This window comes from Natator depressus, chromosome 14, assembly GCF_965152275.1.
Source record: "Natator depressus isolate rNatDep1 chromosome 14, rNatDep2.hap1, whole genome shotgun sequence".
NCBI classification, from domain to species: domain Eukaryota; kingdom Metazoa; phylum Chordata; order Testudines; family Cheloniidae; genus Natator; species Natator depressus.
In genome coordinates, this window is record NC_134247.1 from 33,767,259 (window position 1) to 33,788,054 (window position 20,796).

The following is a 20,796-nucleotide window of genomic DNA, read 5'->3' on the forward strand; positions in this document are numbered from 1 at the left end:
CACTGCAATGCTTTGTTGTACAATGATTCCCGAGTACGTGTTACTGGCCTGGAGTGGTAAAGTGTCCTACCATGAAGGGCGCAATAAGGCTGCCCTCCCCAGAAACCTTTTGCAAAGGCTTTGGGAGTACATCCAGGAGAGCCGCGAATGCCAGGGCAAAGTAATCCTTCCACATGCTTGCTTTTAAACCATGTATAGTATTTTAAAAGGTACACTCACCGGAGGTCCCTTCTCCGCCTGCTGGGTCCAGGAGGCAGCCTTGGGTGGGTTCGGGGGGTACTGGCTCCAGGTCCAGGGTGAGAAACAGTTCCTGGCTGTCTGGAAAAGCGGTTTCTCCGCTTGCTTGCTGTGAGCTATCTACAACCTCATCATCATCATCATCTTCTTCGTCCCCAAAACCTGCTTCAACCCAAAACCGTGTTGCCTCCATCTCCATTGAAGGAGTCAAACAACACGGCTGGGGTAGTGGTGGCTGAATCCCCTAAAATGGCATGCAGCTCATCATAGAAGCGGCATGTTTGGGGCTCTGACCCGGAGCGGCCATTCGCCTCTCTGGTTTTCTGGTAGGTTGCCTCAGCTCCTTAAGTTTCACGCGGCACTGCTTCGGGTCCCTGTTATGGCCTCTGTCCTTCATGCCCTGGGAGATTTTGACAAAGGTTTTGGCATTTCGAAAACTGGAACGGAGTTCTGATAGCATGGATTCCTCTCCCCATACAGCAATCAGATCCCGTACCTCCCGTTCAGTCCATGCTGGAGCTCTTTTGCGATTCTGGGACTCCGTCATGGTCACCTCTGCTGATGAGCTCTGCATGGTCACCTGCAGCTTGCCACGCTGGCCAAACAGGAAATGACATTCAAAAGTTCGCAGTTCTTTTCCTGTCTACCTGGCCAGTGCATCTGAGTTGAGAGTGCTGTCCAGAGCGGTCACAATGGAGCACTCTGGGATAGCTCCTGGAGGCCAATACCGTCGAATTGTGTCCACAGTACCCCAAATTTGAGCCGGCAAGGCCGATTTAAGCGCTAATCCACTTGTCAGGGTGGAGTAAGGAAATCGATTTTAAGAGCCCTTTAAGTCGAAATAAAGGGCTTCATCGTGTGGACGGGTGCAGGTTTACATTGATTTAACACTGCTAAATTCGACCTAAAGTCCTAGTGTAGACCAGGGCTAAAAGTGGGAGGGCTAAGCCTTAATGGGGTGGGGGAAGCAAGCGGTGGGTGGGCTAGGGAGTGGAGAGGAGCTAGTGGGCAGGGCCATGTCTGCTGTACTGCCCAGGTAGGTTGGAGACTGTGGGGATCAGCTGACACAGTATCCCCAGCACAGGTGACATGACAGCCAGTGGTGGATTTAGAGTCAGTGCGGCCCTGTGCTCAGCTTCATTTTTGGGGCCCCTCCTTGGGACCCAGCCAAGAAAAAGAACATTCTCTCTGATCTCCCCCCAGCCCAGTTTTTCATTCTTTTTTTCTTCATCCTCCTCCTATAAATAATAGCAAGTAAATGACAATAAAGTGAGGTACCTTGATTGTTCTTGATTGTTCTTGTAGTCTAACTTATTTTTCCACAGACCACTTGAAAATCACGGAGGGTCTCGATGGACACTTAATGATCTCTCCAAGTATTGTAAAAAAAGTTGGAGTGCGGGGTCTGGCCAGGAGCTAGTATGAGGGAGGGGGCTCAGGGTTGGGGCAGGAGGTTGGGGTGTGGAGCGCTTACCTGGGGCAGCTCCTGTTTGGTGTGAGGGGTGCAGGTGGGAATGGTGGTGGTGGTGGTGGTGCAGGAGCTCCCGTTTAGAATCACAGAATATCAGGGTTGGAAGGGACCTCAGGAGGTCACCTAGTCCAACCCCCTGCTCAAAGCAGGTGTGCAGGGTGGGGGTGAGGATGTGGGGGGGGTGCAGGAGTCAGGGCATGGGGTGTGGGGGGGCTGGGTATGTGTGTGGGGTGAAAGAGTCAGGGCAGGGGGCTGGGGACGTATGAGGGGGTGCAGGGGCAGGACAGGGGGCTGGTGGTGTGTGAGGGGGGTGCAGGAGTCAGGGCTGGGGAGTTGTGAGGGGGATGCAGGGTTCAGGGTGGGCAGAGGGCTAGGGTTGTGGGGGTGCTCACGGCAGGGGGCTGGAGGGAGTATGCCCCGATTCCAGCCCCTTCCCCAAGGCCCCACCCCTGCCTCTTCTCCTCCTCCCTCCCCCCCCCGGAGCTCCGCTCTTCCCCCTCCCTCCTGCCGGCAAACAGCTGATCGGCGGCAGAGAGGGGGGAGGGGAGGGAACGTAGCACCCTCCGGGGAAGAGGTGGGGGAGAAGCTTGGCTGCCAGCAGAGCCTGCCCTGCTGCAGCAGGAGCTCCAGGAGCCGGCAGCACCAAGCTTCTGCCTCCGCAAGAGAGAGCAGTGGGGGCGGGAGGGGGGGAGAAGAGTGGACCAGGGCCCCTTTGGACCGTGGGCCCGGCACCATGGTAAATCCGGTACTGCTTGTTGCAAAGAACGGCATTTTGGGCTGTATAAGTAGGAGCATTGCCAGCAGATCGAGGGACGTGATCATTCCCCTCTATTTGGCATTGGTGAGGCCTCATCTGGAGTGCTGCGTCCATTTTTGGATGTGGAAAAATTGGAAAGAGTCCAGGGGAGGGCAACAAAAATGAATCGGGGGCTGAAGCACATGACTTATGAGAAGAGGCTGAGGGAACTGGGATTATTTAGTATGCAGAAGAGAAGAATAAGGGGTGATTTGAAAGCTGCTTTCAACTACCTGAAAGGGGGTTCCACAGAGGATCGATCTAGACTGTTGTCAGTGGTAGCAGATGACAGAACAAGAAGTAATGGTCTCAAATGGCAGTGGGGGAGGTTTAGGTTGGATATTAGGAAAAACTTTTTCACTAGGAGGGTGGTGAAGCACTGGAATGGGTTACTTAGAGAGGTGATGGAATCTTCTTCCTTAGGTTTTTAAGGTCAGGCTTGACAAAGCCCTGGCTGGGATGATTTAGTTGGGATTGGTCCTGCTTTGAGCAAGGGGTTGGATTAGATGACCTTCTGAAGTCCCTTCCAACCCTGATATTCTATGATTCTATTATGGGTATGTCTACACTACGAAATTAAGTCGATTTTATAGAAGTTGATTTTTAGAAATCGATTTTATACAGTCAATTGCGTATGTCCACACTAAGCGCATTAAGTCGGTGGAGTGCGTCCTCACTACCATGGCTAGCATCAACTTACGGAGCAGTGCACTGTGGGTAGCTATCTCACAGTTCCCGCAGTCTCCGCCACCCATTGGAATTCTGGGTTAAGCTCCCAATGCCTGATGGGGCAAAAACATTGTCACTGGTGGTTTTGGGTACATGTCGTCAGTCGCCCCTCCCTCCGTGAAAGCAATGGCAGACAATTGTTTCGCGCCTTTTTCCCGTGCAGACGCCATACCATGGCAAGCATGGAGCCCGCTCAGCTCAGCTCACTGTGACAGCTGCTGTTGTGTCCTGGGTGCTGCTGTCACCAGACAGTGCAGTACGACTGCTAACCGTCATCATTCACCGCTTCCACTGCAACTCTGCTCTCCTGGTGCCATGAATCCAACTCGCAGGTCCTCTCGTCGTTCTTTATAAATATCTATTCTCGTGGCATCCGTCATCATCCACCGTTTCCGCTGGAACTCTGTTCTCCTGGTGCCATGAAGCCACCTCGCAGGTCCTCTCGTCATTCTTTATAAATATCTATTCTCATGGTATCCGTTGTCATCCACCGCTTCCGCTGCAACTCTGCTCTTCTGCTCTCCTGCAGACGCCATACCACGGCAAGCATGGAGCCCGCTCAGCTCACCACTGCTGTTGTGAGCATTGTAAACACCTCATGCATTATCCTGCAGTATATGCAAAACTGGGCTAAGAGACGCCAGCACGAGGACGATTTTAATGAGGACATGGACACAGACGTTCCTGAAAGCATGGGCTGTGGCAATTGGGACATCATAGAATCACAGAATATCAGGGTTGGAAGGGACCTCAGGAGGTCATCTAGTCCAACCCCCTGCTCAAAGCAGGACCAATCCCCAACTAAATCATCCCAGCCAGGGCTTTGTCAAGCCTGACCTTAAAACCTTCTAAGGAAGGCGATTCCACCACCTCCCGAGGTAACGCATTCCAGTGTTTCACCACCCTCCTAGTGAAAAAGTTTTTCCTAATATCCAACCTAAACCTCCCCCACTGCAACTTGAGAGCATTACTCCTCGTTCTGTCATCTGCTACCACTGAGAACAGTCTAGAGCCATCCTCTTTGGAACCCCCTTTCAGGTAGTTGAAAGCAGCTATCAAATCCCCCCTCATTCTTCTCTTCCGCAGACTAAACAATCTCAGTTCCCTCAGCCTCTCCTCATAAGTCATATGTTCCAGTCCTCTAATCATTTTTGTTGCCCTCCGCTGGACTCTTTCCAATTTTTCCTCATCCTTCTTGTAGTGTGGCACCCAAAACTGGACACAGTGCTCCAGATGAGGCCTCACCAATGTCAAATAGAGGGGAATGATCACGTCCCTTGATCTGCTGGCAATGCCCCTACTTATACAGCCCAAAATGCCATTGGCCTTCTTGGCAACAAGGGCACACTGTTGACTCATTTCCAGCTTCTCGTCCACTGTAACCCCTAGGTCCTTTTCTGCAGAACTTCTGCCGAGCCATTCGGTCCCTAGTCTGTAGTGGTGCATGGGATTCTTCTGTCCTAAGTGCAGGACTCTGCACTTGTCCTTGTTGAACCTCATCAGATTTCTTTTGGCCCAATCCTCTAATTTGTCTAGGTCCCTCTGTATCCCATCCCTACCCTCCAGTGTATCTACCTCTCCTCCCAGTTTAGTGTCATCTGCAAACTTGCTGAGGGTTCAATCCACACCATCCTCCAGATCATTAATGAAGATATTGAACAAAACCGGCCCGAGGACCGACCCTTGGGGCACTCCACTTGATACCGGCTGCCAACTAGACATGGAGCCATTGATTGCCACCCGTTGAGCCTGACAATCTAGCCAGCTTTCTATCCACCTTATAGTCCATTCATCCAGCCCATACTTCTTTAACTTGCTGGCAAGAATACTGTGGGAGACCGTGTCAAAAGCTTTGCTAAAGTCAAGGAACAACACGTCCACTGCTTTCCCCTCATACACAGAGACAGTTATCTCATCATAGAAGGCAATTAGATTAGTCAGGCATGACTTTCCCTTGGTGAATCCATGCTGACTGTTCCTGATCACTTTCCTCTCCTCGAAGTGCTTCAGAATTGATTTCTTGAGGACCTGCTCCATGATTTTTCCGGGGACTGAGGTGAGGCTGACTGGCCTGTAGCTACCCGGATTCTCCTTCTTCCCTTTTTTAAAGATGGGAACTACATTAGCCTTTTTCCAGTCATCCGGGACCTCCCCCGATCGCCATGAGTTTTCAAAGATAATGGCCAATGGCTCTGCAATCACATCCGCCAACTCCTTTAGCACTCTCAGATGCAGCGCATCTGGCCCCATGGACTTGTGCTCGTCCAGCTTTTCTAAATAATCCTGAATCACTTCTTTCTCCACAGAGGGCTGGTTACCTCCTCCCCATGCTGTGCTGCCCAGTGCAGTAGTCTGGGAGCTGACCTTGTTCGTGAAAAAAGAGGCAAAAAAAGCATTGAGTACATTAGCTTTTTCCATATCCTCTGTCACTAGGTTGCCTCCCTCATTCAGTAAGGGGCCCACACTTTCCTTGACTTTCTTCTTGTTGCCAACATACCTGAAGAAACCCTTCTTGTTACTCTTAACATCTCTTGCTAGCTGCAACTCCAGGTGTGATTTGGCCTTCCTGATTTCACTCCTGCATGCCCGAGCAATATTTTTATACTCTTCCCTGGTCATTTGTCCGATCTTCCACTTCTTGTAAGCTTCTTTTTTGTGTTTAAGATCAGCAAGGATTTCACTGTTAAGCTAAGCTGGTCGCCTGCCATATTTACTATTCTTTCTACACATCGGGATGGTTTGTCCCTGCAACCTCAATAAGGATGCTTTAAAATACAGCCAGCTCTCCGGGACTCCTTTCCCCGTCATGTTATTCTCCCAGGGGATCCTTCCCATCAGTTCCCTGAGGTTGTCAAAGTCTGCTTTTCTGAAGTCCAGGGTCTGTATTCTGCTGCTTTCCTTTCTTCCTTGTGTCAGGATCCTGAACTCGACCATCTCATGGTCACTGCCTCCCAGGTTCCCATCCACTTTTGCTTCCCCTACTAATTCTTCCCGGTTTGTGAGCAGCAGGTCAAGAAGAGCTCTGCCCCTAGTTGGTTCCTCCAGCACTTGCACCAGGAAATTGTCCCCTACATTTTCCAAAAACTTCCTGTATTGTCTGTGCACCGCTGTATTGCTCTCCCAGCAGATATCAGGGTGATTGAAGTCTCCCATGAGAACCAGGGCCTGCGATCTAGTAACTTCTGTTAGTTGCCAGAAGAAAGCCTCGTCCACCTCATCCCCCTGGTCCGGTGGTCTATAGCAGACTCCCACCACGACATCACCCTTGGTGCTCACACTTCTAAACTTAATCCAGAGACTCTCAGGTTTTTCTGCAGTTTCATACCGGAGCTCTGAGCAGTCATACTGCTCTCTTACATACAATGCAACTCTCCCACCTTTTCTGCCCTGCCTGTCCTTCCTGAACAGTTTATATCCATCCATGACAGTACTCCAGTCATGTGAGTTATCCCACCAAGTCTCTGTTATTCCAATCACATCATAATTCCTTGACTGTGCCAGGACTTCCAGTTCTCCCTGCTTGTTTCCCAGGCTTCTTGCATTTGTGTATAGGCACTTGAGATAACTTGCTGTTTGTCCTGCTTTCTTAGTATGAGGCAGGGGCCCTCCCCCCTCGCGCTCTCCTGACTAGTGCATCGGAGTTCAAAGTGCTGTCCAGAGCTGTCACAATGGAGCACTCTGGGATAGCTCCCGGAGGCCAATACCATCGATTTGCGTCCGCACTACCCCAAATTCGACCCAGCAAGGTCGATTTTAGTGCTACTCCCCTCGCCGGGGAGGAGTACAGAAGTTGATTTTAAGAGCCCTTTAAGTCGATGGAACGGGGTTGGTTGTGCGGACGCATTCATTTTAAAATTGACCTAACGTGGCTAAATTCAACCTAACCCCGTAGTGTAGACCAGGCGTATGAGTCTAAATACAGGACAGTACTGTGTTAAATGTAAACTATTAAAAAAAATAAAGGGTAAGCAGCATTTTTCTTCTGCATAGTAAAGTTTCAAAGCTGCATTAATCCAATGTTCAGTTGTAAACTTTGGAAAGAACAGCCATAACATTTTCTTCAGAGTTACAAACATTTCAGAAAAAAGAAAAGGAGTACTTGTGGCACCTTAGAGACTAACAAATTTATTAGAGCATAAGCTTTCGTGAGCTACAGCTATGCATCCGATGAAGTGAGCTGTAGCTGACGAAAGCTTATGCTCTAATAAATTTGTTAGTCTCTAAGGTGCCACAAGTACTCCTTTTCTTTTTATGGATACAGACTAACACGGCCGCTACTCTGAAACCAAACATTTCAGAGTTACCAACAAACTCCCTTCCTGAGGGGTTCCTAACTATGAGGTTCTACTATATTCAGCTCCCCATAAAATGGAAACCACCCATCTTGAAACCTTGCCCGGGCACGAGACACAAACAAGTGCAAGCACCTCGGAATCCTGAAGCCAGACCAACTTCCAGGAGGAATTTCTATGGGGCAGCAGAATGAAGAGAGGCTTCAGCTTGGAAATCCTAAAGATCAAATCATGAGATCAAGGGACTTTTGCCTAATAGAAAACTGAAGATATAACACTGCCCGACCTCTCTGGACACTTTATTCTTGAGGGTTCCCCCTCACCCCCCACCATCACATTGGTGCCTAGCAGATTTTAATCCAATGAGGGTAGGAGAAATGTTCTGTCAGTAAGATCTGTGGAGCTGGGGGACAGCCTCCCCAGGGGAAAGATTGGGAAGTGATTTGGGTTTTAGTATGGACAGTCAGTGGATGATTTTGGAACTCATGCCTGCTGGAGTTTTCCTATGCTATTGGTATCAATTGTCTAGTCCTTGGAGTTCTCATTGTCTCTCTAGATCCTCCAGTGATATGGGTCAGTTTCAACCTGTTCTTCAACAACCTATTCATTCCACCCAACAGCGAGGTGACACGCTCACCTCCTGTCCTCTGAGCTGCCCTTTTGCACCCAATGGATAGCAATGCAAAGCATAGAGGGAAACTGAGGCATGCACAGACATCATAAAAATATCACAGAAAACTCCTACTTTGTCATAGAAGCCCTGAGCTCTGCTCATCTGTGGTAGAGAATTTGCAAGCTCTCTGAACTCCCAACCATCACTAGCATTCCAAATTTTTCCTTGACAGCTATCATAGATCTTATTAGTGAAACTCCAGTCACTTTCCATATTACCAGCAGGGGCTCCAGAGGTGGTTGGCCCAGGGCCTAGCTTTCTCCACTTTCTGTAACCTTTGGGCAGCCCTCCAAACAAGTAAGTAGGGAAGATCAATTCAGGTCCTGAGGAAAAGTGGGGACACTTCACTGGAGGGAGCATGGAATCTGGTCCAAGCATCTTTCTCTCAGTCTCTATGGATGGGGGATTAGGGATGGGAAGGCAGACTTCCATTCAGGTGAATTCTCCTCCTTAGACTTCCACTAAGTGAATTCTCCTCTCCCAAGCTTAACTGTGGACTATGAGGTCCTTTGGAAAACAGATTATGATCTGCATTGTGTTGTGTTGCAAGATGCACATGTCCCCTCTTCCTACACTGTGTATGCGGGGCCCTCTCCTCCCATTCTTGGTCTGTTCAAGGGATCACATATTTCCTTCTTTCTGTCATTCTCCATCAGCGAAATGAAGGTTATTAAAAAAGAAAATAAATGGCAAGTGTTTGAATTTGGGGTGTTGGCTTGATAATTTTCAGTGCAATGAAGTGTACATTTGAAAAGTGATACGAAAGTTGGGCAGTAAGGCTGTAATTTCTGTGTAGTCACATTATGGAGCTGTGGCCCTGGGCATGTATGTACTCTGTGCAATGTAAACATAATATTTGATATTTCTTTTGGTAGGCTGTTTGCCAATGTTTTAGTAGAGTTGGGCAAACTTTTTTCAATTCATTTTATTTTTGTTGAAAAATTGCATTTTGCGGGACCTGACACCATTTGTCAAATTCAAGTTGGCTAATGGTTCCAGTTGAAAAATAAGTTTTTGAAAGAATCAGAATGTTTCATTTTGATTTTTTTATTCAAAATGATGTTTTGATACAAAATTTGGTCAATTAAAAACAAACAAACAAACCCAAACACATACAAATCGGAAAGACATCTGAAACAGCTGAATCAAAATGGAAAACTTAAGAAAAAAGTTGTTTAAAAAAAAACCAAAATTTTTTTTAAGTTGATTTGAAATATTTTGGTTGATTCAAAATGAAACATTTCTGAGTTCTTTATTTGACCCATCTTTTTCTTTCTTAGTTTTCAGTTCATCACCCTCACCAAAAAATCCATTATTCATTCAGTTCTGTGGCTTAGCTGTACATTTCCCTGTTTTTTTTGTTACAGAGCATATACTTACCTAGTTCACTCTGATTTTAGAGATATGGCCATAACCATATGTAAAATGGGGAATGTGGCACGAAGTGCTAACATCTTTAGAACAGGAATGAATTTACTTGTGCCTCCTGCAGAAGATATACTTTAAGTAACTTACAATATATTTGTTTGGATTTTAAGTGAATATGGACTCATACACCAGGCTGATCAGTGTGTGTTGTTCATGTGTGAATGGTTTTGTGCATCTTTTCCAAAAGGGATTTTAGATTGTGGAGTAGAGTCCTCAGATGGCTTAGTAGTTAGCATACCCTGATTCCAGTCTCTTGCATCCCAGCAGGAAGGGCCTTCCATCTACTTTCTAACCCTTATTTGTGGCTTATCCTTACATAAGGGTTTTCAATGTCCTTACTCTCCTTACTAGAGGGTTATGCCCCTTCTGCAACGAGGGTAGTTGCTGAGCCGGAGCCCTCCTGCTCCACCAGGCTTTGACCCAGGGCCTTATGAGAGACCACAAAGTCAAGCATTCTGGAGTGCCCCGGAGCTGTTGCCCTCCTGGGTCACTTCCTACCCTCCGTTTCCCCCAAAATCTCCAAGTCCAATATAAGGCCTGGCCTACGCTACAGGGTTAGGTCGAAGTAAGCTGCCTGGCGTTGACCTAGGTGCGAAAGTGTCTTCACTTAAATCTGGCTCCCACTGACATAAGTGCCTCTCTAGGCCCACTTTAGTAACATCACTTCCCCGAGCGGCGTTGAATGTTGAGGATCCCCCTCTGCATGTGGCTGGACCCTTGATTAAAATTAGCCAAATTTTAGCCAAATGTGGGCCCCAACAGTGCAAGGAGAAACGGGTGTTACAACAAACCAGTGTGTGTGGAAATGTTTGTGGAATACCGTTGTGGGATGTAGTGTACTGGTAGCCATGTCGGTCCCAGGATACTAGAGAGACAAGGTCGGGGAGGTGATATCTTTTATTGGACCAACTTCTGTCAGTGAGAGAGAGACAAGCTTTCTCCATGTGGTTCAAAAGCTCATCTTTCTCACTAAGAGAAGTTGGTCCAATAAAAAATATTACCTCACCCATTTTGGCTGTTATAAGTAAAATGCTGGGGAATTCAAGTCCTGTAAGGCCTGATGTTCTGTATAAGGCAAATGCATCCATGACAGTACTTAAATGCTGCTGTTGATTATTAATTATTCATCATTATTATTAATATTACCCTAGCATAGATTTAACAGTCACTGCAGAATTGGAGGGTGCTCCATGGCTTATCTGGATATAGGGAAGATTGGTTAGACTTTTAAACAAAGAATAAAACCTGCACTCAGTGATTTCTCTGACTGTGCAGGAATAGTTAAATCTCACACACTTCAGGCTGTCTCTCCCATCACCTCCCTCCTTTTCCTCCATCTCCATGTTAATTTTCACCCTTCCCTTCATAAAACCCCCAACACACACACACGCTCTGAGAGAAAACCTTCTGAATCATCTCTGCCCCTTCTTCCCCACTTCTTCCCTGTATCTAAGCCACCCCCCCCCCCCGGGGTTTGCTCCCCCACCAGATGCCTGCTGGATCTGAGCAAGGTGTTGTGCCTTCTTGGTTGTTAATATGCTGGTGAGAGGAACGAGAACTGTGTTATCAAGTGAGCAAATTCTGCAGGGCTGTGAGATCTGAGGCTATACAGGGTGAGTGTACAGTAAAAGCAGCAGCTCTGGAACTCACAGACACGTGGGGGTGAGGAGGGGCCACTTGTGCAGGGGAATCACTTTCCTTCCCTCCTCCAGCATTTTCACTGAGTTCTCTCTCAAACAACTGACTCAGAAGCTGGTGTCAGCAGAGCCCATGCCTTCCCCAGGAGCCAGTTCCAGCCACTGCAGAAAGTCCTCCCTGGGCTAAGCACATAGGAGCTTTAATGAAGGTCTCTACCCAAAACAGACCCCGCTGGGGAGCAGCAGCTGCTCAGTCCTGGCTCCAGATCACCATGGAGGGAGCCGGAGGAATGATCTGGGATACTCAATCCTTGACTCCTGATCAGAGGAAAAAAGCAAGGTAAGAAAGAGAGAGCGAGAGAAATATCCCTTCTCCTTCGAGTAACCATGCATGCACACACTCCACTTTAGGTGCACGTGCACCCAATGCTGAGTCTGAGACTTTTGCCAGCAGTAACACTGGGTGATACCTGCCCCTCATCCCTCGTGCCCAGCTGGGGCATAAAAGGCGCATGTCCACCACCTCCCTCTCAGTTCCTTCTCACCGCTCTTGGAGAGAATCGGAGCTCCCTATAGCTTTGCTAATGGTTAGCCAGCCTTACAGTCTTAATTCTGTAAATAGTTCTATAGTGGTGTTAGTTTAATTAGTTCTCAGCATTAGTATAGTTTAGCTATAGACTTTAGCGTAAGTCCTGTGGATTTATTATGAAACATTTCTCGGGTTTTAAACACATGCACAACTCTGTTCCCTGTCATGAACAGGCAAACAAGCTGTTTGATCTACCTAGGGGAAGGGCATGTGAGGGATTTGCACTTCCTTCCCCTTAGAACAAAAAAGGACAGGGACTACCATTGGAAAGCCCACTTAACGAAGGAGGCCACGCTTCCTTCGTGTCCACTGTTGGAACCGGATCAGACTATGCTGAATCCATGAGTAGTGGGCCCCCCGCTTGCCCAATCTCTATTTAGAAAAGCTGGACGAGCACAAGTCCATGGGGCCGGATGCGCTGCATCTGAGAGTGCTAAAGGAGTTGGCGGATGTGATTGCACAGCCATTGGCCATTATCTTTGAAAACCCATGGCGATCAGGGGAAGTCCCGGATGACTGGAAAAAGGCTAATGTAGTGCCCATTTTTAAAAAAGGGAAGAAGGAGGATCCTGGGAACTACAGGCCAATCAGCCTCACCTCAGTCCCTGGAAAAATCATGGAGCATGTCCTCAAGGAATCAATTCTGAAGCACTTCGAGGAGAGGAAAGTGATCAGGAACAGTCAGCATGGATTCACCAAGGGAAAGTCATGCCTGACTAATCTAATTGCCTTCTATGATGAGATAACTGTCTCTGTGTATGAGGGGAAAGCAGTGGACGTGTTATTCCTTGACTTTAGCAAAGCTTTTGACATGGTCTCCCACAGTATTCTTGCCAGCAAGTTAAAGAAGTATGGGCTGGATGAATGGACTATAAGGTGGATAGAAAGCTGGCTAGATTGTCGGGCTCAAAGGGTAGTGATCAATGGGTCCATGTCTAGTTGGCAGCCGGTATCAAGCTGGTCCTGCTTTGAGCAGGGGGTTGGACTAGATGACCTCCTGAGGTCCCTTCCAACCCTGATATTCTATGATTCTATGAAATACAAATTGGGTGAGAAACAGCGTTCCTCCTCCTCTCCCCCAGCCTCCTCTAAGCACTCGAATTAATTTCATTAATGAAAACACTATCAGGAATAAATCAGACATCAAAACTAATTAAGATGAAGAAGGTTGGTGGACAGCAGCAGCAGAGCGTATGCCCGGAAGAGAAGATGTTCTAGGATGACTGGAAGATAGCTAATGTAATGCCAATATTTAAAAAGTGCTCTAGAGGTGATCCCAGCAATTACAGACCGGTAAGTCTAACGTCAGTACCGGGCAAATTAGTTGAAACAGTAGTAAAGAATAAAATTGTCAGACACATAGAAGAACATAAATTGTTGGGCAAAAGTCAACATGGTTTCTGTAAAGGGAAATCATGTCTTACTAATCTATTAGAGTTCTTTGAAGGGGTCAACAAACATGTGGACAAGGGGGATCCAGTGGACATAGTGTACTTAGATTTCCAGAAAGCCTTTGACAAGGTCCCTCTCCAAAGGCTCTTATGTAAATTAAGTTGTCATGGGATAAGAGGGAAGATCCTTTCATGGATTGAGAACTGGTTAAAAGACAAGGAACAAAGGGTAGGAATAAATGGTAAATTTTCAGAATGGAGAGGGGTAACTAGTGGTGTTCCCCAAGAGTCAGTCCTAGGACCAATCCTATTCAACTTATTCATAAATGATCTGGAGAAAGGGGTAAACAGTGAGGTGGCAAAGTTTGCAGATGATACTAAACTGCTCAAGATAGTTAAGACCAAAGCAGACTGTGAAGAACTTCAAAAAGATCTCACAAAACTAAGTGATTGGGCAACAAAATGTCAAATGAAATTTAATGCGGATAAATGTAAAGTAATGCACATTGGAAAAAATAACCCCAACTATACATACAATATGATGGGGGCTAATGTAGCTACAACTAATCAGGAGAAAGATCTTGGAGTCATCGTGGAGAGTTCTCTGAAGACGTCCACGCAGTGTGCAGCGGCAGTCAAAAAAGCAAATGGGATGTTAGGAATCATTAAAAAAGGGATAGAGAATAAGACAGAGAATATCTTATTGCCCTTATATAAATCTATGGTATGCCCACATCTTGAATACTGGGTACAGATGTGGTCCCCTCATCTCAAAAAAGATATACTGGCATTAGAAAAGGTTCAGAAAAGGGCAACTAAAATGATTAGGGGTTTGGAATGGGTCCCATATGAGGAGAGATTAAAGAGGCTAGGACTTTTCAGCTTGGAAAAGAGGAGACTAAGGGGGGATATGATAGAGGTATATAAAATCATGAGTGGTGTGAAGAAAGTGAATAAGGAAAAGTTATATCCTTGTTCCCATAATATAAGAACTAGGGGCCACCAAATGAAATTAATGGGCAGCAGGTTTAAAATAAATAAAAGTAAGTTCTTCTTCACACAGCGCACAATCAACCTGTGGAACTCCTTGCCTGAGGAGGTTGTGAAGGCTAGGACTATAACAGGGTTTAAAAGAGAACTGGATAAATTCATGGAGTTTAAGTCCATCAATGGCTATTAGCCAGGATGGGTAAGGAATGGTGTCCCTAGCCTCTGTTTGTCAGAGGGTGGAAATGGATGGCAGGAGAGAGATCACTTGATCATTACCTGTTAGGTTCACTCCCTCTGGGGCACCTGGCATTGGCCACTGTCGATAGACAGGATACTGGGCTGGATGGACCTTTGGCAGAACAAGGAGTAATGGTCTCAAGTTGCAGTGGGGGAAGTTTAGGTTGGATGTTAGGAAAAACTTTTTCACTAGGAGGGTGGTGAAGCACTGGAATGGGTTACCTAGGGAGGTGGTGGAATCTCCTTCCTTTGAGGTTTTCAAGGTCATGCTTGACAAAGTCCTGGCTGGGATGATTTAGTTGGGGATTGGTCCTGCTTTGAGCAGGGGGTTGGACTAGATGACCTCCTGAGGTCCCTTCCAACCCTGGTATCCTATGATTCTATGAGTATGGCCATTCTTATGTTATGTTCTTCTTGAGAAGTAGTAATCAAATCCCATTGCAGCATGGGAAACTTATCTCAGCCTCTTGCTGTGCTCTGTTCCAGGAAATAATTTCGTTGTCTGCTTTAATAAGGCTGTTGTGTGCTTCATGAGAGGGCCACTCCAGCCTTGCCAGGCTTTCTGAGATCTGTGGCAAATGGCAGTGGTTTTATTCCTTTTGCCTAGCCCTCATTGGCACAAGGCTCTCTCACGTGTGGATTCTCTGATGCCGAATAAAGGCTGAGTTGTCACTGAAGCTTTTCCCACACTCGGGGCACTTATACGGTTTCTCTCCCGTGTGGATTCGCTGATGTTTAATAAAGGTTGATCGATCAGTGAAGCTTTTCCCACAGTCACTGCATTTATAGGGCCGCTCTCCCGTGTGGATTCTTTGGTGGATAATGAGGTCTGAGCTCCGACCAAAGCTTTTCCTGCAATCGGGGCATTTGTAGGGCTTCTCTCCTGTGTGGATTCTCCGGTGTTTAGTGAGCGTTGAGCTGTCACAGAAGCTTTTCCCGCATTCGGGGCATTTATAGGGCTTCTGTCCAGTGTGGGTTCTCTGGTGTTTAATAAGATGTGAGCTGTCACTGAAGCCTTTCCCACAGTCATTGCAATTGTAGGGTTTCTCGCTGGTGTGGATTCTCTGATGTTGCATAAGGTGCGAGCTCTGAATGAAGCTTTTCCCACAGTCGGTACATTTATAACGTTTCTCTCCTGTGTGGAGTCTCCAGTGTTTAGTAAAGGATGAGCTCGACCTGTATATTTTTCCACAGATGTGGCACGTGTGAGGTTTTGCTCCCATATTGATTCTCTGCTGAATTGTGGTGTCAATGAATTCCGTGAAATCTCCCCCAACAGGAGTGGATTTACCTTTCATTTTCCTTGGCTGGTTTCTCTGCTGTCTCTCTGGCCTGCTCTGACTCTCACAGGTATCTCTCCTCCCAGATCTCTGGGAAATGTTCCTGTTCGATAGTCCTGATACCGTCCCATGTGGTTCCACCTCCTCAGGACCTTCCTGCTGCGGATTCTCCTCCTCGTTTTCACTCACTGTCCCATCACCTGCTGGGACAGAGAGAGAATCCAGACAGGAGTCAGTCCCTGTGCCGGCGGACAGGGAACCTCAGAAAGGGGAACAGGAAAGTGGGAAACCAAAGTTACTTGGGGGGAGGGATAGCTCAGTGGTTTGAACATTGGCTTGCTAAACCCAGGATTGTGAGTTCAATCCTTGAGGGGGCCATTTAGGGATCTGGGGCAAAAATTGGGGATTGGTCCTGCTTTGAGTAGGGGGTTGGACTAGATGACCTCCTGACCTCCCTTCCAACCCTGGTAGAAATATCAGGAGCTGAATCCCCTAAACCCTTCCCCAGAGGAAAGAGAAAAGGAGGCGAGTTCTGCCTCCACATCCCATCCAAACACTCAGGGGGAAAGAGCTACAGGCAGGTGTCCGTCAGGGTGGGTGGGCAGCAATAAGTGACATCTGCCAAGAGGATATGACACCTGCTGGGGGCCATCCTGTCTCGGGCAAGATGAGCTAGAAGCTGGGGAGCTCACAAGCCCTTTGTGGGAATCCCAGCTGTTCCTTTCACTCAATGATAGTATTGGAGTCCGTTTCACCAAATCCTCACCTGTGTCAGTGCCGCTCAGGCTGTCCCTTTCCTCAGAGCCTTGGAGAACTGGGACCCACGCTTGCTCCATCAGGAAGATCACATCAGGTTTGGGAATGGAAAATCCTGTGCTGGGGGGAAAATGGTGAAAATAGGTCTCACTATTAGGGAATACTTGCTACAAAAATATTTCATGTTTTTAAACCCAGACCATTTCTAAATCACAGTTTCTGGACACTCTCCTACTGCGGAAACTGAACTATAAACAGCTCTGTTGGGAAAATAATACAGCCAAACATTCATCACTGAATAATTATACACAGCAACACACTATTATACTAAAGTGAGGTATTTTAAATTCAGTCGGTCCGGATAACTTGCACCAAGTTTAACATTTTCAGAAGCACCTACAGCTAAAGTCTACACTAGGAGTGCTTTATCAATGTAGGAATACTGGTCTGCTAGACCAATGATTCTCAACCTTTCCAGAGTACTGTACCCCTTTCAGGAGTCTGATTTGTCTTGTATACCCCCAAGTTTCACTTCACTTAAATTGATCTTTTCCGCCAAGTGTTTGGATTTAAATGGATATTAGAGCAACAAACCAATACAAATAGGTTTGAAGTGTGTGAATAAAAATTACCTCCCCTCTTGGACAAGAACATAGGGCCACATTTTTTAAGATATGTAGGTGCCAAGTGAGATTTTCAAAACCCTAAGAAAGGGAAATCATTATTCATCATAATAATAATGCCTAGCTTTTGTCTAGCACTTTTCATCAGTAGATGTCAAAGTACTTTTTAAAAGGAAGGCAGGGTCATTATCCCAATTTTACAGATGGGGAAACTGAGGCACAGAGCGGTGAAGTGACTTGCCCAAGGTTACCTGGCAGGCAAGTGGCAGAGGTCAGAGCAGAACCCAAGAGCATTAGTTCACTAATTTCAATGCTAGGTTTTTCTCAGGTTTACTTTTACCTTGGACAGTACTTCTCAAATCAGGATAGTTATTAATCAACAAGTTTATTAATTCACCAAGACTCTCATAGGAATGTAGCCAACCGTTTTATACATTAAGCTTGGATATCAGATATTCCAGGCATGTCCTGAATGCAAAATACTGCATGCGAGGTCACGTGCCCTCTAGATTTGCTGTTTGGCTTCTACTGAACATGCTCACATGGACTGAGCATGCTCAGTAACAGTGCTGAAGTCAGCTGCCCTCACTCTGCCCCCACACTATCCGCAGGCAGGGGCTGTCTCTGGGGCTTGTCTTCTTGGAGTGTTGGGGGTGTTAGTCTGCGCTACCTCGATTTAGTGCAGATGGAAAAGGCCTGTGCACCTATGGTGCAAACCCGTAAAACATTCTAACTGCCTATTTGGTGCAAATTCTGGAATCCTCTTTCAAAGTGTACTAAGTTGGATGTGAATTGAATTAGTGCAGGCTATTATTTGTGTGCATGCCATACTGCTGTGCGCTACTTTGGAAGTCCCTCCAGATGCCTGGAGGCCAAGCACTTATACCATAGAACAATACAAATCTCCAAGATCTCTGATTACATTATCTCATATCAGTTATCTATTCTTCAGAATTTCTAATACGTTTATCACACTGTAATTCTCCATGGAGTAAGGATGCCTTTTTTCTTAAGGCACTTTTAGGGATGTGATCCCTGCTATTTATAGTGTTTGGCTTGAAAGGGACTAGTTTAAAAGTGAGGCACTGTTAAAAAAAAAAAGGCAAATGTAATTCTGGGATAAGTCAGGGAAGCTAATGATCCATCCAGCAGAGCAAATTCAGTGATGAATCCTGGTCACGTGCCACCTGAGGCACTTTGCACATACACTACGAAGAAACAGGAGTGTTGTATGTAAGACACAGGAGGTAACTGTTCCACTCTACTCGGCACTGGAAAAGCCTCAGGAGGAGTACTGTGTCCAGTTTTGAGCACCACGCTGTAAGAACAACGTGAACAAACTAGAGAGGAACACAAATGATAAGAGTTTAGAAAACCTGATCTCTGAATGAAGATTGAAAGAACCGGGCATGTTTCGTCTAGAGAAGAGAAGGCTGAGGAGGGGACATGATAACAGCTTTCAAATATTTAAAAGGCTGTTATAAAGAGGACAATGATCAATGTCCAGCAAGGGTAGGACAAGAAAGAATCGGCTTAGTCTGCAGCGATGGAGATTGAGGTTAGATATTACAAAAACCTTTCTAACTATGAGGAGAGTTAAGCACTGGAACAGGCTACCTAAGGAGCCTGTGGAATCTCCATCATTGGAGGGTTTTAAGAACAGGTTAGACAAACACCTGTCAGGGATGGTCTAGGGTATACCTAATCCTGCCTCAGCCAAGGTGGGCTGGACTAGTTGACCTAATGAGATCCTTTCTAGCCCTGCATTTCTATGACTCTGTGAAAATATCAAAAGCAGTTACTTAAAGTTATTGTTTGAGGCTCTCTGAGGCCAATTTACTTGGACTCACAAAGAAGAAACACGCATATAGCATTATTTATTTAAAATCTAAAATATGGTTCCTTGAAGTCTCACCAAAAAGGCTGGAGACTCAATTTAGGGGTTGGCTACACTTGCGAGTTACAGCGCAATAAAGGAGCCCCGGGCGCACTAGCTCACTCCCCGTCCACACTGGCAAGGCATGTAGAGCGCTCTGACTCCGCAGCTACAGTGCTGCTGGTACTCCACCTCGGCAAGTGGAATAACGTTTGCTGCGCCCCCGCTGGAGCACCGCAGCGCCAGTGTGGACGAGGTGTTGCATTACTGCGCTCTGATCAGCCTCCAGAATCATCCCATAGTCCCCTTAAGTCAAGTGGCCACTCTTGTCATTGTTTTTGAATTGCTGCAGGAATGTGGATATGCCCTTTGAAAGCTCCGTTTCTGACAGCCGGCTGCTTATCTGCTCTGAGACAAAGCAAGCCATTAGTGTGGAATGCTGTGTGTTAGATAGAGAGGCGGGGGGGGGGAAGGGGGAGAAAGGGGGTCTGCTGCTGTCTGAACTTACAAGACAGCATGCTGACATGCTTTCTCCCCCCACATACACACAACACACTCCCTGTCACACCCCACCCCACTCCACCCCCCATTTGAAAAGCACGTTGCGATCACCTGAATGCTGGGATAGCTGCCCACAATGCACCGCTCCCAATTCCGCTGCAAGTGCCACAAATGTGGCCATGTCAGTGCGCTTGAAACTGTCAGTGTGGACAGACTGCAGTGCTTTCCCTACTGCGCTCTCCGAAGGCTGGTTTAACTCAAGCGCTCTACATCTGCAAGTGTAGCCATGCCCTAAGTAACTTTCAGTTGTTTATATTAAGAACACAGAGAAATTTAGTCTCTGAAATGAACTCTCAGCACTTCTTCTTAGTCCTGGAGGGGGGGACAGCCTACTTGCTGTGGCTGGTCTAAGTGACTGGTAGCACTTCTGAGTTCTGCAATTTCTTTGGTGGGTTTGGCAATCTCTTCTTGTTTCTGTATCCCTGAAGGAGGGGAGAGGCTGGTCTCATTTGATTTCATCTGCTATCCCTCTGGGGAATGTTATAGTTTGTCCAGTTCTCCACAGAATCTTTTACAAAAATTATTGTGGACTATAAGTCCAAAATTTCTACCACATGAAAAGAGAAGAAAAAAAATAAATGAATAAAGTAACTATTTGGTCCTTTTTTATTCATAAGAAAAGAGAAAAATAGCCATGAAACCTCCCCAATCAAGACAATTTTATAATGAACTGTTATGTTTGGAGAATGAACAAAATAAGTATGCCGCTATTTTGACCAAAAACAAATGGGTTTTTTAAAGTGGACACATACCAGGGGACAGGTAGAGGCAGTGCAGGACAGATAATTAAGGCTTCATTTTAGTCACAGGTATTTTTAGTAAAAGTCACAGACAGGTCACGGGCAGTAAACAAAAATTCATGGCCCATGATCTGTCCATGACTTTTACTAAAAATACCAGTGACTAAAACTTGGGGAGGGAAGGGGGGGCACCATGGGTGCTGGGGGAGGGTGGCCCAGGTGCTGCAGGGTGGCACGGGCAGTGGCGCATGGCCTGGGACCACTGCTGGTGCTAGGGGGGGCACGGGTGGCATTGTGTGGCCCGGAACCCGCACTAGTGCTGCAGGGTGGGGATTGGCAGGGCCAGCAGGCTCCCCATCTGACTGCACCTCCCTCACAGCAGCGGCAGAGTTTGGGTGAGGGAGGAGGGCAGGGGGTTGGGGTACGGGATGGGGTGAAGCGGGCTCTGAGCGGCGCTTACCTGGGGGCTCCCCAGAAGCAGCGACATCCC

General features: G+C 46.9%; 1 protein-coding gene across 1 annotated transcript in view; it reads right to left on the reverse strand.

The window, feature by feature from the left end:
• The window catches only part of LOC141998762 (uncharacterized), a 406,176-nt gene that overhangs the window by 18,673 nt on the left and 366,707 nt on the right, over nt 1-20,796 (reverse strand). The window contains 1 exon segment of the mRNA XM_074971763.1: nt 15,104-15,700. Coding sequence (XP_074827864.1) covers nt 15,104-15,700 — 597 coding nt within the window.